Genomic DNA, 16270 nt, shown 5'->3' with positions numbered 1-16270 from the left:
AAAATATACAATAATATTCATAAATCATTCGTAATCTTCTATTTCATGAAACATTAAAAAGAGATTAAGAAGAAGACGACGACGAAGAACAGAAGAAGAAAGGGACGAAGATAAAAACAAGAAGAAGAAAAGAAAGATAATATTAAGAAAAAAAGTAAAGTACGAAAGAAAACCAAGAAGACGAGGAAAACAACAAACCTCAAGATTGCGTGTGAATTTTTTTATCTTACTGATTAAAGGGGTCGATAGATCATATGCAATTTCATTTCCAAAAGATATCAAATGAGACTTGAACAACTCATATAGAACATATTGTAAAATATTACAAACCATTGTTAAAGTTTGAATCGGTAGTAGGACATTTCACACTAAATGAAAAAAAACGACATAAAAAAAGTTACTGACCTCCCCAGTTGCCAAGAGTGTAGTTCGCGTGTGGCTCTGGTGAGTTCAGGTAGTCATTAGATTGCCAGCCGATTGGTTTGGCGAATTCGAATACAGACTCGTCTCTGGAAGTGAAGTATTTTTCTTTGCTGACGGTATGAAAGCCTGCACCGTCATCCGTGCTCATCAACATTGTTCTCTTGTTTTTGTGCCAGGCAAAGAGTATGTCGTTTGTCTTGTCATAGCCAAGTAAACATCCGACGTCATCGGGCAATCCTGGTCAAAGATAATAAGGACGATTTAAAAGAAATCTAATTACATTAAAAATAAGACAAACGAAATACCGCATATAGATTTCGTATTATTATCGTTATTTTCGTGATTTCGCTATGATCTTGAAAGTTAAATTGTTAAATACTGAGAAATCATTAATCACATAAACAATCTTAGTCAGATCGCTATTATAACCGCTTAGATTTATAACCGCTTCAATTCAATTTTTTCTTTTCAGTTAAAATCGCGAAATTTTACCCGCTATACGGTAAGCATCAAGCAATACGCCAATAAGGTGCTAGTACTGTAAAGTCGTTTATTTATATTGAAGAAGTTTTGAATGTTTGTATATTTCCATGATTACTGTAGGATAACATCTGTATGAGAGTAGATAAATGCTTACGTTCCCAAGTCAAACCGTCACTGGATTTAGCACAACTGATTATCATTTCTTCGGAAAACAATCCGCCACTGAATAAAAAATATTAAGACGAATTACTTTTAAGGCAGTCAACATATTAAGGAAACAAAATCTTTGTTGTAACTAAACAAAATATCTAATCGGGCTATATTTCATCACTCGTCTCAATAATGGTATGATGTACCCTGTCACCTTCATCAGACAAATGACCAGGTGACATAAGTACACAAAGAAGTTTTAGTGTACAAAACGAAATAATCAATGGTTAGGTAACAATATTATAAACTAAACCTTATGACATGAAATTCATATTTATATTCTTTATTTACAGTACAATTCTGGAAAAAATAAATTGAAATCATATCTACGATCGACATTAACTACATACTATAACTATGCATCCTTATGTTGAACTTGAAGCATGTGTCAATGTAATAGACAGAATATAATGCTTGGTGAGCAAAAAATATCACCTTTCTTGTACACAATTTCAGAGAGGAACTAAAAAAATTCACTTTATTTTTATAATTATTTTTTGTTTGTTTTCATACTTAATCTGGCATTCTGATTGGACAATACTTTTTTGGCGCGAAACCCGCCGTCATAATAGAGACATCGACGTTGCATACTGATTAGGAACAAAGAACAAATCACTAGAATGGTAGTACATAGAAATATACATAATTTTATTAAATCACAAAAGTTTACCAACAAAGTTGTTTTCATACCCCGATGATATTATACAATAGCGACATCAATACTCTGATATATATATAAGGATTTAGTTTAATCATGGGATCCATTGGTAATGTTACTTTCTGTGATGAGGTTAATATAGTAAACATATTAACAAATCAAAAGTGCCTAATATCAACCGATTTCCTGGCAGTATATACTATATAGCCACGCTTCATGCTCGTAAACGTCGAAGCAATATAAAATGCAAAGGCACGTGCGGTTTGAGTGACAGTTGGCGATACTCCAATTTAATGTAACGTAAAAAATATCAATGGCTTTATTTCATATCCATTCAATAAAAAATAAAGGCTTTAGGGCACCACCCTGTGGAACTCAACGTTTGTCCAATATGACGTCACCATGGCAATACCTAGTAGAAAGATCGAGTCGATATGATAAATATCGTCTTTCATGTGATTATGCATTAGTCAACGAGATCACTGAAAATTCACAGCATTTCTAAATAATATGTACATGCACAATCTATAACAAGAATTTCTCTATGTATTGGCTTTCACCATATGAGAGCGGATCAATGGTTTGCTACCATAATTCTACCAGAGACTTCTATGATACCTGCTAGGTCTGTCTCTTATTCTACTTTTCATAACATATCGAATACAACATTTTCACTATGACATTAATTTCACCTATATGTCATCGCTAAATATACCATAATTAAGTACACGTCAATTGAATTATCGTCATTATTCAAACTATCATCTAGATATATAACACATCAATAAAGTTTTATTATAGTTAAATTAATAACTTGAAATACGTTTCGAAGACATAATATATGTTTTTCAATTAAGTCAATCTTATCAAATGTATGGAATGTAAATAATTGGTTACATGTTTTTTTCTAGCTAAAGATGCTCCACCGCTGACAAATGGCATTTTTTCGCTATCAAAAACAGGGACAGGCGATTTACTATTTTCTTCAGTTACAAAAGTTACTTACTTTACACCATTACTACCATTGAAAAGTTTGAGCTTCAAATTTTACTTCAAGACAAAAACTATTAAAAAAATAAATTGCATCCCGAAAAAAATACGTGGTACTTTGTCCTATATGGCATGTAGTACTGATTGTGCATGTACCAAAAGCAAAATGTTTTTTATATTATTATTTTTTTGGTTAATATTACATATATTTACTCGATTAAACACGAAATAATGTTCAATTGATGAGAATCGTTTATGCTTTGTCGGCGGTGGGCATCGGCGTTGACGCCATCTACCTAGTATATGTAATAAAATAATACGTAAAGGATAGCATCAAATGCTAAATATAAATAGATTTACATTTATAAAATTTATATATTGATTTATAGTATGTACTAGGGAGAGGGCGTCACTAGGTTGGGTAATCATGTGTACAATCTCTATTGTCAACAATTTATGACAATAAAAATATGTTTAAAGAACTAAAATGTCATTTCCGGTAAATCTCCAAGTCAATCAATCGTTTGAGTCGACAATCTCATAATCATTAAACTCTCAAATGAAACTGATCTATGGCATGTGTGATGCAAAAAATTAATCAAGCTGGCAATTATAATGCCATAGTAATGCATATACCCTTCTATAAAGCAATGAGTACAATGTACACTTAATCAAGCGATGTTACTTAAGCTACGATATAAAGTATCGCCTGCTACTGCATACCCGAATACATACATGCGAATCTTTGATACTTGTCCCTTGGCTCCTGTTGTGTTACTTTGTAAGATATGCAAAACTTTCTTAACCGTAGAATGAATCAATTTAACAGTCATCTCCTATAAAGACGTAAGCGGCTAAGAAAGTCCTTTCTTTATTTTTAGATTACTTCCTTTCATTTCGTCATAATTTGCACTGTTTATTACTACATGTTACCAAGAAAAAATTCGGTGTCGAAAATCTGTATTCATGAAATTTGTATGACATAAAAATGACCATGAAATGAATACCTCTCAATAAAACGCTCTAACACCGAACTTGATAACTGAATGAATGAAGTTTCGTAATTTTAATATTGTTTCAACCTTATTGTCGTTTACAGTTCCAAACCATAAACTTAATAAATCAAACAAGCATAAATGCAGGTGGCATTATATGATTATCTCAAACTATTGTCTTCTTAATGTGAAATAAGCAACAAATTTGAGGCATTTTATTATCTCTTTTAAACTTTTCAACACGTATTCAAGTTAGCTCGAAATTCGCGTAAGTCGAATGCTCTGTCAACTTCTTCGAGTTAAAGAGGTTTTTAAAGTCTTCCTACCTTGCTGGGGCGGCATCACAGAAGTGGATAAATGACGTCTTCGAATTGAAAGTCATGCTTCTAGAGTTGAACTCTTTGTAAAAAAGGTAAAATAGAAAAACGTCAATGAAATTCATAGATTATGCTTTGTTTAATTTGGATTTCAGGAAATAATTTAAGGAATAAGTTCGAAAGTTAAAATGGAATTCAGAAAATGTTTCAAACTTTGTTGAATAATGTGGGAAATTAAACCAGCGTCAACAAGTGATGTTGGTTATATAGGAATATATAAATACCTGGTATGGTAGGCTGGTGTTTGGTTAGTTCATCACAAATATCTGAAATCGTAATATGAGTCAAAGATAACGACATGCTACCATTTATAGGATACAAATGGTTAAAGCTATTCCATGAAATCGTAGAATGGGTAAAAATATCGACATTCGATGGTATATGGTATACGAATCGTTGCAGATAACTCATGATAACAGTGAATTCAATCAATATTATTAAAAGTCATATAGTCACATAGGCATAGTCGAAACTCGTTATCGGTATTAGTTTAACATCGTAATAAGTATAGCGTTAACTCGCTATCTCAAATGTTATGGGTCGTAATATCATTTAGGAGTCATCTAATTTATGTGTTTCTTTTGTAATTTTTCTATCTATACACCATTTTTAAAATACTTAACAATAAATTTGAACCTCACCTTGCGCTGCAACGTCACTTGATTTGAAGCAGCCGATGAACTCAAACTTCATCCCTATCTTGGCTAGGTTGGTGCCCGAGTTATCCGATGATAGATAGATTCGGATATATCTGGCTGGGGTAGGTCGACCCATCTCCACAACAATTTCGTTCTCATCTTCGCCAAAAGCAACATCAATCTAATACAGAATAGTGTGAAAACATAGAAACTATCTGTATGACAAAAGCTGCCATAAAAATCCTTTAGAGCAGGAGTAGAATGGTTATATAAAAAGTCATAAAGCACTGTATGGTTTATAGCGATTAAAAGGAACAAACCAGTAAACACTTGCTTTTTACCTAGCCGGCCGGGATACAGGACACTCTGGTTTCCTCCCACTCTAAGACCCCTCGGGCGCTTACATTCAGACGTTCGAAGGTGAATTATATTAGATGTTGGTAAGTAATGTAATTTTCGCAATGGATGCAAAATAAAGTTTATTTTTTATGTCAGATGTTACATACAATTGGAATTGGGCAACAGGCAACATGCCTATACACGCCCTCTCCTTACATATTAACAGTAGATACAAATTAATATTGATATATACATAAATAATCTTAATTGCTATATTTATTTAATGATGATGATTTCCTAAAACATCAAGCTAGATATTGATAAACATCATATACAAAATGTCTCCTACTTCATATCATTACAAATAGAAAAAAAATGATTTTACAAGATATTCAACGAATTCAACGAAATCTATTCAACAAAATCAGCGAAATCTATTGGTATCTCTGACAAAGCACTGAACTTTATCCAATATAGCTTTGTTAATGTTTATATCGTGTCTTTCAGAGCCTTGCAAAAATGTTTGTGTTGTCAGTGGTATATAATTGTCAAGTTCCAAGATAGAGTCATAAAGGTGCCGTCTAGGGTTGACGTATAAAGGACAGTATAGAAAATAGTGTTCACGATCTTCGTTTTGAAATGTAATTTTCGCAATGGATGCAAAATAAAGTTTATTTTTTATATTGATATATTTCATATTTTAAAGGAACAACCCCAACTTCCCCATATTGGACCCCATAGGGTCAAATCCAAGATTATATAGACTCTGTATAGGTCAGATGAGATTAAATTAAGAATAATATAAAGGCAGATAAACATACCGTTTCAGCTCTTTCATAAGCACTACCATCGTTACTGTATTCCAGAGAGATAGCAGTAACCTTGTCTGGAAACGCTGTTATATTTCCTCTCTGCATTAGGATCTTGGCCACAAGTGTGATGTTTCCGAAGGCAACTTGGAAATATCTGTAAGGCGGGAGACGACCACCACGGACGAACGGTGCCCAGGCTTAATTAAAATACATGGAAACAATTTATCATCTAATTTAAACAAAAATGATTCTTTACTTTATTTATAATCGGGTAGAAATTTATTTCTTCAGTGAAACAAACACAAATAAAGATATCACCATTGCAATAAAGTAGCCGTGATAGCAGAACTTGGCTCAAAGAAAAACTTCCGACAATGAACTTAGATGGGGTTCGCCTGCACATCACATCTTTAAAAGTTTATCAAAAGTATAATTTTAAACAACGATGTGGAAAACACAAAGAAAAGTATTTTGTCTAACAACAAAGATTGAAATGTATACTCATTGACAGTTATATGTGAAATAAATCTAAATATACAGATCGAAGCGTTGGCAGCAGTTTTCTCAGAAATAGAAAATTTCTTTCCGACAGTTGCATAAATATCATAACTTGAACTCTACATTAATGCACTTTTTTGGCTGTCATCCCGAATTTTCTAATAAGCATAGGAAACAAGGGAGATACTAACCAGAATTTCCCCGTAATCGGCCATGGAACGCTGGATACTGAGGGTCGCTTTCAATGGAGGAGGCCAGTTGGCAATCTTTGATAATTCCGGTCTCCATCCCGAGGACAGAATTGCATGCTAAAATCAAATATTTACATTTTCACTTCGCTCCGCCTCAATGAAACTAGTAGACTCCGATCGCTTCATCTAAAACGCTGAAGCCCTTGAAAAAAATCCTAACATTGGCCTTAACGACGTGTTCACCACGTATCTAGGCCTAGTCGTAATAAAACGCTAATCATTACTATGTTTGTACGGTGACATACATGTAGAAACGATAGATTCCATGAAAATACACACAAACTAAATTTACGTAAACAGGCTGATATCATCGACATTAGGCCTGACGTCCATTTTCAACGAAACGATTCCGTGAGTGTCAAATTCCGCAACAATGGATCGAAGGGTCGTTGGAAACCGCCAACATTTCAAATAGATGTTTCTCTACTTACTTCATTCAGAATTTAATTCTAAAACTCCAGTTGATTGTAAGGTTACAACATTTCAAGAATAACACAGAAGTCGTCTAGTGATCTGCGTTTGAATCCTGTATTTAACACGCTTATTGAGCCCCGAAAGTATCATGTTATTGGACTGCATCGCATACCATACACACAGAAGCTGTGTTTCAAACTAGATTTAGTCAATAAAGTTTTAAATGATCGCTGCAAATAATTATCAGACGAAATTACAGCATTCAGTTACATTCCAAAATCATCGAAATCGAGTTTTAAAAGGTTTGATTACGTATAAATACAACGTTTCGGCAATTTCACCAATAGTCATTTTCATTGAACCCTGCTAAATCGAACAATCGGATCACACATTCACTGCACTTACAGTACTGAGCAGCACATTTCTATTTGAAGCGACATAAGAATATATTTGTGATAAAATCTAAGCCTATAATTTCATATGTGAAAATTTCAAAATCGATGTTTTTTATCGAAACAAAGTCCAAAGAAAGAGGCTTTTTTCGGAACTATATTTGTGTTGCATCGGTGACGAGAAGAACTGATTGGCGGCTGTTCCGTGGCTGCACATACATGTACGATAACTGATACAGTGTTGCAAATTTGTATAATAATGTTTACCCGAATACATAAAAAAATTCAATATCAGAAATTTTAAATTTAACGTAAATATAAGGATTGATTATCAATTTTGTTGCATGCATTGACTGATGAAGAAAGGAAATCTCGTGCTAATGGCACATGAAATGCTTCACAGTTTACTTCATATGCACGAGATTAACTTTCTTCATCAGTTAATAAAAGCAACAAAGTTGACAACCAATCCTTAAACACATAAACATATAGAAAAATTAAATAAAAAGGAACATTTTGGACAAATTGAGTATCAAATACAGTTGTCCCATAAATTATGTTACACTTTCAAAGTTCAATATTTGTAAATATAGCACCAGGATTTCATCTCCAAAAGGCCTGCAATAATACATTTCATACTTTGCTTAATAAACAGCTTAACAAACAAATCTAGGCAATCTTAGCAACAATTTTCACAAAAGTCACATTTTTAAACAAGAGGCCCATGGGCCTTAACGGTCACCTGAGTTCGGATTCAGAAGGAAACAAAGACATAAAAACACTATATATTGGCCCATCAGACCCCTGAAGTCAGTCAGTGATTTTATTAATTTGACTTTTTAATCTATGAAGATTATTTGATTCCATCATATCTGAAAATTCAGAAGAAGATGTTTTGAAGTTTTATCCATTTTGACCACTTTTGACCCCGCCCCTCTGGCCCCTTGGGGTCGGCCAGTACCAATATGGATATGATATTAAAATGCTATCTTAGGTTAATAATTCTAACCCAGTTTGACTAATTTCCTTTGAAAACTAAGCAAATAATGTTTATAAATGTTTTTCCTATATAAACTATAGTAAATTTGAACCCTTCCCAAAGAGAAAATCTGAGATCCAGGGCTATGAAATTCACAATTTTTGTAAAGGGCCTTACGAACTTTCAATCTATGCAGAGTATCCGTATCTGGTTCCATCCAATCGGTGAATTCAGAAGAAGATTTTTTGAAATTTCAGCAATTTTGATCCCTTTTGGCTCCGCCCCTCTGGTCCCTGGGGGTCGGCCAGGGCCAATATGGACATGGCATTAAAATGCTATTTCAGGCTAATAATTCTAACCCAGTTTGACTAATTTCCTATGAAAACTAACCAAATAATGTTCATAGATGTGTTTTCCTATATAAACTATAGTAAACTTGACCCCCTCCCCAGGGGAAATCACGAGACCCCAGGGTCAAATAATTCACAATTTTTGTAAAGGATCTTAAGAACTTTCCATCTATGAAGAGTATTTGATTCTATCAGTTCCGGAATTTCAAAAGAAGATTTTTGAAGTTTTAGCCTGTTTTGACTCCTTTTGGCCACGCCCCTAAGGCCCTCGGGTCAGTCATGGAAAATTTGTTAATAGGATTTAAAAACTAAATTAAAAACTATAGTAAACTTAGCGCCCTGCTCATGTGGAAACCTGAGACCCCAGGTTCATATAATTCACAATTTTTGTAGAGGGCCTTGAGACCTTTTTATCTATGAAAAATGTTTGATTCTACCACATCTGTAAGTGGAGAAGATTTTTGAAATTTTAGTCAATTTTACCCGTTTTAGCTCCTCCAACAGTTCCCAGGGGGAGGGGGTCACATATTTCACAATTGGCCTTATGCCTCAGAAGGTTTGTGCAAAATTTCATTGAAATTGCTTCAGCGGTTTTGGAGTAGAAGTTGAAAATTTAAATTGTTTATGGACACACGACGGACGACGCACAACGACGGACAAAAGGCGATTAGAATACGTCACTTGAGACTTCGTCTCACAGTCTCAAAATCTGGTCAAAACGACATTATCCTTGGTATTTGAGCAACCTTTGAACACTAGCATTGAAGATTTGTTCTTTTTTCTTTTCTAATGCCTAATTAATGCATTGGACAATATTATCTGGTAATGTTGAATATTTTCGGTACATCACATTTGGGCATCACATGACCAAAAAAAATGTTTTACAAAGTATAAAACGTTTTGCTGTGCCGGTATAATATCCTCTTAACTAATATCTTAAAGTGATGACGTCATTATGACGATACAACAATATAACGTTTGATTTGGTTTTTTTTTATCACCGCGAAACATACAAATATGAACATATGAACAAGTGCAAAATTTACAACATTAATTTGCTACTGCGTTATTTAGTTTTCTGAAGACTTTTGTACAGTTCTTAAATTCAATGTCTGAAGCTACAAACGATCATTTAATTTGAGCAGATGACTAAACCCTGATAAACAATATCCTTATGGATACACAACTTGAATATTTGCACATCGCAAACAATGCGTTTTCTCGGAAAATAATTATTCACGAAAATATCCATAATTACAGTACGTCTTAGCGTTATTGTAAAGTTTTACTTACTATAATCCTGTGTAACCTTGGCACTGAAATTCATATGTTGTGTCTCCGTGGTAAGGAACGCGTCAGGGGATATACTGCTGCTTGTTCGGTGGTAGGTTGAACTGCCTGCCTCCAAGAAGATGATCGTATTGTCCGGGAAAATATCTATTGGTACCTCAACTGAGTTGTTACTCTCAAGCAACACAGTAAACTCCACGGCATTACACATCAGTAAGTCTCCAAACTGTCAAATGATAGAAATGGTCACTTTTATAATCTATTCTGATTTTGCATATTGTAGGTTTATCTGCTCTGTGGAAAGATATTGATGGTTATGTCATATGTTTGTACGTATTATGTCATATGTTTGTACGTATTATGTCATATTTTTCGCGTATTATGACATTTTTTTTCAGGGAAACGACGACAATGCTCACAAAATGATGACGACACACTCGATACTTCCTTGAAAAGACAAATGATGCTGTGATATGAAAAAATAGATTAAGCAGCTCAAATTTCAGACAAATCATACTTTTTTAATAACATGATGTTATGATAGGTAGATTAAATTCCTCTCTTAATTACTCGGGTATTGCATAATTGTTTTGATCTACATCAAGTTTACGAATAACATTGCAGATTTCCACCGATTTAAATAATGGTTTCAGAAACACTGATATTTTTAAATTGTAACACCAGTTTCATGTAATTGTTCAAAATCTCACTGATTATCAAAAGCATGATGTGAAGAAAAACTATATCATTATATAATTATTTTTTTAGAAATTCCAATGAAGATTTTACTTTCAAATTTATCCACAAGAAGATGGTATAGGTAACATCATTGCAGAATATTGCAGACACTTAACAACCAATACTACTTCACGTGAATTTCCATTAATATAAAAGTTTGTGAGCAAATAAATTTTTGCAAAGATTGCTTAGTTTTATTTATCTTATTAAAAAGAGATCGATCGCAGATTTGTTTCAGTTGGGTTTTTTATATATATATTTAGATCGGTCGGCTCCGCCCATTCCCTGATAAGGACACTGTACATTCGGGCATATGCTCGAGGTCAAATGTCATTGGTCAACGTATGATAAAGTATGGCCTCTATTCAGAATCCCTTGAACCCCATAGCATTCTTCCTCTTAAGAACGCATCTTGACGACGCCATATTGATCTTAAGGAAAAAGAATTGCCATAATTTTCTCATTGGTAGTTTAAATTCAATTTCAATTGCTTCAGACTGAAAGCGAAAGTGTAACACATCTGCACGTGCAGTACAACCTAAAAAAAATCCCTTCCCTTTCCCACACTTGTCAAAATTTATTCTTATTCTCCTTGACATTTCTTTTAATTCGTAATCATATTTTTATAATTACAATGTAAGGCTAATTTAGCTTACCTTTGCGATCCCCATCATCATGTATATTCTAAGTATTTTGAAATTTAAAAAAAACCAACATATCTTTATGAAAAATAAATCATAAAGGCCAATTTCCGCCAAATACGTGTTTGGTTTTAATACATTATTTCACTCGCAAACAGAGCTTCACAGCTTTGAGGTAGATTAGGTATCTTCTGTGTCATGCAAACAAGGCAAAATATTAATTTCACGTGTTTTTCACGAGAAATATCTATTTTGCTGAATTAGTTGGAGTTTTAGTGTCGGAAAATGTCTGTGTATTATTTAGATGTGGAAACAGCAGTCTTTGAAAAGCATAAACAAGTGTTGAACAATATGACAGGCAGAAAAAAAGCCAGTAATCATTAAGTGTTTACATTTCTTAAAGCACAGCATGCAATCAACGTATCAAAAAACGAAAGTTTTCTTTATACATGTATATATTACCTCATGATGGCGGAGAGTGGTCATTAAAAGCTGTCAGCAAGCCGAAAGAAGAAAAGATGTAAATATAACGAAAGATATTTGTATGGACAACACATTTACCTCTGGTACAACATTCTGTGCCTAATTTACCCGTACGTTGATGTATCCGGGGTCCCGTACGATTTCCACCGGGGTGATGTTAGCCTGTGTGACGTTGGCGAAGGTGAGGTAGGGCGGTAGGAACATCATCATGGAGGCATTAATTGCCCTTCCCGAGGACATGTTGGTGTGGCTTAGCAGGATATCAATGTAGATCTGGGACCTAATAAGCATGGATGTGAAATTTTCAAAATTTCACTTAGACAAGAAAAGTGTGCTAGAAAACTGTATTAATCCGTGTGGAGATATCTTGAGCGAGGAAATACTCTTTCATATATTTGTTTAATAGGGCATTCTACTAACAAGATCAAAACATGAAGTAAAATCATCCGCAATTCGCTTTTTTTCTTTATATTGTGACCCTTAGGTTAAATGCCTCCATCCCTTATACACACATATGAATGACTATTACAGTCTAAGACCTACCAATCTCTTGGAGGCATAGAAAAGGCCGGAGTATGATAATGCCAATTCTAAAAGGCAAAATATAATCAACGAATGCTTTAAAAGAAGTCATAGATCACCTAAATGATAATCCTATACGTACTCTGTTGTTAGTGTAGTGTTGACATCAGCAGTGAACTCTAATATCGGAACTTCATCGTTGTTTCGGACCACTCGTATCTTCTGCTCACACAGGTAGATGGCATTCGCTACCATGGCACCGAAACTGATGGAGAATACTGCATTATGTTCTGCTAGTTCAAAATCGGGTAACATCAAATCAACTTCAAACAGAATGCTGTCATCGCCATCGGCATTTGTTCCTTTCCGATAGGATAAACCTATGAATAAACAAAAATACACTATGATAAATGATGAAGATAATTTATCAAAATACATTAAATCAAACACACGGAATGTTTTGGAAAGGAAACTTGGTCTGGACCTTAAAGTTTGATAATGGTTATATTGCAACATTTGTTCTTTATAAAACAAACTATTACTTATTTTTGTGCTAAGCTTACCAAAATGACATTACGTTTGATAACGCCATCTGTGATTGTCTAAGACTGAGAGATAACATAGGAATGAGTTTCATAAAAAAGATGGCATGCCCACGGCACCATAAAACCCATCCTCGATACCTCAAGGGTTACTATTACTGACATTATATCCACCCCTGGACATAGTAAATCTGCATGCAATTCAGGAAAAATAATCTGACCAATCATTGGCCTGCAAAAATTTCCTTTGAAGAATAAAAAGAGGGCGACGCTCAATTTTAAAGCCACACAGACAACACAGTGTACCCTTATTCGATTCTTTGGATGCACATCGAAGGACTACTTTACCTGTTTTGTTCTGTTGCCTCCTGTATCACTTAAATATTGTCCTGGGTGGATATAACAACAGTAATAATAATCCATCGAGTATCGAGAATGCATCACCCTCAACACAATAATTTAAACGGAAACGTAATTGGCATATCGGATACATGAATAGCAATCGACTTTGTTGACCATTTACCTGGATTAGAGACGGTACCCAAATCCATAAAACCCTGGTCAACTTGGCAAGTTCCAAGTGAGGAGTTCAATATCGGCGCAAACGTCTGTCCGAGCGCTTCATCTTTATACAGACACGCGATGTTGGGTCCAGTACCCACCAAACGGATGTCCTTGACTAGTGCCACTACAGAGTCGTTAGTGAACGTGTCGACATCGAACTTCACTTCTTTTGAAACGGATTTGGGGTTTACATTTAGTACAATAGGCAGGATGGTATTGACCCCTATCTCCATGTCGATGGTGTCAGAATTGGTCAGGTTAACATAAAGTGATGTCTGGTTCGTATCGATCATGTCCTATAATAAAGTAAATAATTAATTCAAATAGCAAAGAGCTAATGTGAGTACATGTAGTTGGAAAATGTAGCTAATGTAACACTACCTAAAGCAAAAATGGAAGGCAATCCTAAATAGAATTGGAACACTTACCAAAAGGGAATATTTTAAAGATATTTGATATAGAACGCTACTCAAAGTACACTTGGAACACTGCTCAAAACAAAATTAGAATGTTACCCAAAATGGAACACTTTTAAAGGATTTAATATCATTTTCCCCAAAAAGCTGATACGAAGCGGATGTTTAAGTTTAAGAAAGCTAATGGAATTATCGGGTTATCAGAGATCGTTATAAAGAAGCTTAAACGTTACTTACATCAACTTTAGCCACTACTGTGGCGGTTTGGGTGAGTTCCACGTTCGCCACATATATCTCGAAGTTGTTGGTGGTGACGGCCACATGGACTGTGTGGGTGTCCCCTGGTACGCTTGAGGTGTTTTGTAACAATTTGTAAACTCCTTCGACCCGAATCTTAAAAATAGATCAGCAAAATGATTCATTTGATGTTAGGTCATTTATGACGAAGCATTGCGGAAAGTTGTTATCTATAATGTTACGTGATATACAAATACCATATAATTTTGATTTATGTAATATGCACAATAAGAATAATAACTTAAACGGTAAAAGGCATTTAAAATATTTTTTTTCAAAATAATGTTCATGATCTAGTAAACAAAAGATATCAAATGACATGGATCCATGAGTGTTGGACTTTGAACTTACCCGCTTGGACTCCGCATCTGTCCTCATGGCCGAACTACACAAGTACCCAAGATTGAGGGTAGCAATGCCATTGTAGTTTGATCCCGGCCTAAAAGTATAGGCAATCCATTGTAATCCAGATTAGAATATAGCGTGCAAATTTGAGCTTTATGTGATGTATAAGTATTATCTAACAATCATCGATAGAGATTTTAAACGTTCCCTCGGTAAAAATAATATCAAAAAAGAAAATTTAACAGATGCTGTATATGATATTTATGTAATCTTCCCTGCTTCTAATATTCCATGTTTTCGTGGTAATATCAACATATTTATCATAATATTTGTTAAAAATGACTATATATATCTACATTTGCTTTTTTTCCGATCGCTTTCTCTTACTTTTGAAGTCTCATAAGCTGTGCCTAAATTATAGACTGATATACACAAAACAGACGATACAACAATCGTTTAAATTTATTAAGGATACGATAAAACAATTCATTACTTGAATAAAGAAAAAATACTAAGAACCTCGTTTGCACTGCGAATGCGCCAACCTACCTCCTCTGAAATGTTGGGTGAATCTCTGTTTTTCGGAGACATGGGAAGTTCTGGCCCACTTCTATGACCGCTGCCCCACAAACTTCCATGTATCCGGGGAGTATCAGTGGCGAGGTCAGAAAGGTCACAGTGTACTCTCCAGGAAGGACCGGAAGTTCTGGTAACGTCATCTCTAAGATAAACCGTTTGGCCTCCCCATAAGCAATTTCCGCAGTATCATTAATGCCAATACTGGCCATGTAGAAACTGAAGTTAGCACTCTCGGTCACATTCTGTAGAGTGAGAATGAGAAAAATGATGGACAAACCATCGTATAAGTACAACTCGTTTTCTCTTTAAATATGTGGAAAAGATTCAAATGTGTAGTTTGGACTTGTTAGAATTGACGATTATATCTAAATGACAGTTTTTGTCTTCTAGGACTTAAAGATAGGCAGCACTGTTGTAATTGGATATGATAAATTTTAAAATTACAAATTTTTTTGATGACAATCAATAATCAATACCATTGGATGTATTGCAAAGCGGTAGAAGGCAAAAGTGTAGATTATGAAACATATTTTTCCTATATAGCAGTTAATCGGCCACGTGTGGTCCTCTGAAATTGTGTGGGTTTTTTTTTTTTTTTTTTTTTTTTTTTTTTTCAAACGTTGTCTGCATACTGGGATAGGTGGTTTGGCGTCAATATTATTTCTATTAGGAGTACTAACCGTGTCGATGATTGTCATATTATCAGTAGTGGTCATAGCTTCCGTCATAGCTTTGCTCTGACCACTGGCATACGTGGCAGTGGTGGTAAAGTCTAGAGATGTTCCGTCCGCCACATTCGGATCGACCTGCGTGATAACCTCGAACAGAATGGCATTATCATCAAAAAAGTCGTTGTTCACGAGTGCATCCGTACCTGAAAAAAAATCAAAAGTGAAGGATATAAAATATCACCTTGTTGAACAACCTTGGATGTTCTAAATTTTAAGCATTGATACATTAAAATATTTTCCTGCAATTCTTTTAGTATTGCTAGTATGTGGATTTAATTCCCAGATTTAATTGTGTTAAATCGGGTGTTTTGGA

The 16270-nt window shown here is 34.5% G+C and overlaps 1 protein-coding gene across 3 annotated transcripts in view; it reads right to left on the bottom strand.

Annotated features, from left to right (window-relative positions):
- Positions 1 to 16270, bottom strand: part of LOC138335981 (uncharacterized) — a 47765-nt gene that overhangs the window by 1966 nt on the left and 29529 nt on the right. The window contains exons 10-25 of one of the 3 annotated variants that reach the window (XM_069285210.1): positions 15907 to 16100; positions 15197 to 15468; positions 14654 to 14741; positions 14243 to 14398; positions 13549 to 13885; positions 12626 to 12863; positions 12070 to 12241; positions 10103 to 10325; positions 6615 to 6731; positions 5935 to 6122; positions 4778 to 4955; positions 4361 to 4402; positions 4086 to 4158; positions 3500 to 3541; positions 1061 to 1128; positions 406 to 660 (exon numbers count right to left, since the gene is read on the bottom strand). In XM_069285210.1, the coding sequence (XP_069141311.1) occupies positions 406 to 660; positions 1061 to 1128; positions 3500 to 3541; positions 4086 to 4158; positions 4361 to 4402; positions 4778 to 4955; positions 5935 to 6122; positions 6615 to 6731; positions 10103 to 10325; positions 12070 to 12241; positions 12626 to 12863; positions 13549 to 13885; positions 14243 to 14398; positions 14654 to 14741; positions 15197 to 15468; positions 15907 to 16100 (2643 nt within the window). The remainder of the gene's footprint in view (positions 1 to 405; positions 661 to 1060; positions 1129 to 3499; positions 3542 to 4085; positions 4159 to 4360; positions 4403 to 4777; positions 4956 to 5934; positions 6123 to 6614; positions 6732 to 10102; positions 10326 to 12069; positions 12242 to 12625; positions 12864 to 13548; positions 13886 to 14242; positions 14399 to 14653; positions 14742 to 15196; positions 15469 to 15906; positions 16101 to 16270) is intronic. The other 2 variants (XM_069285211.1, XM_069285212.1) reach the window with 2 other exon arrangements.

This window comes from Argopecten irradians, chromosome 12 (genome assembly GCF_041381155.1).
Source record: "Argopecten irradians isolate NY chromosome 12, Ai_NY, whole genome shotgun sequence".
NCBI lineage: Eukaryota > Metazoa > Mollusca > Bivalvia > Pectinida > Pectinidae > Argopecten > Argopecten irradians.
The sequence above is the reverse complement of the archived record's forward strand: the minus strand, read 5'-3'. Positions and strand labels throughout refer to the sequence as shown.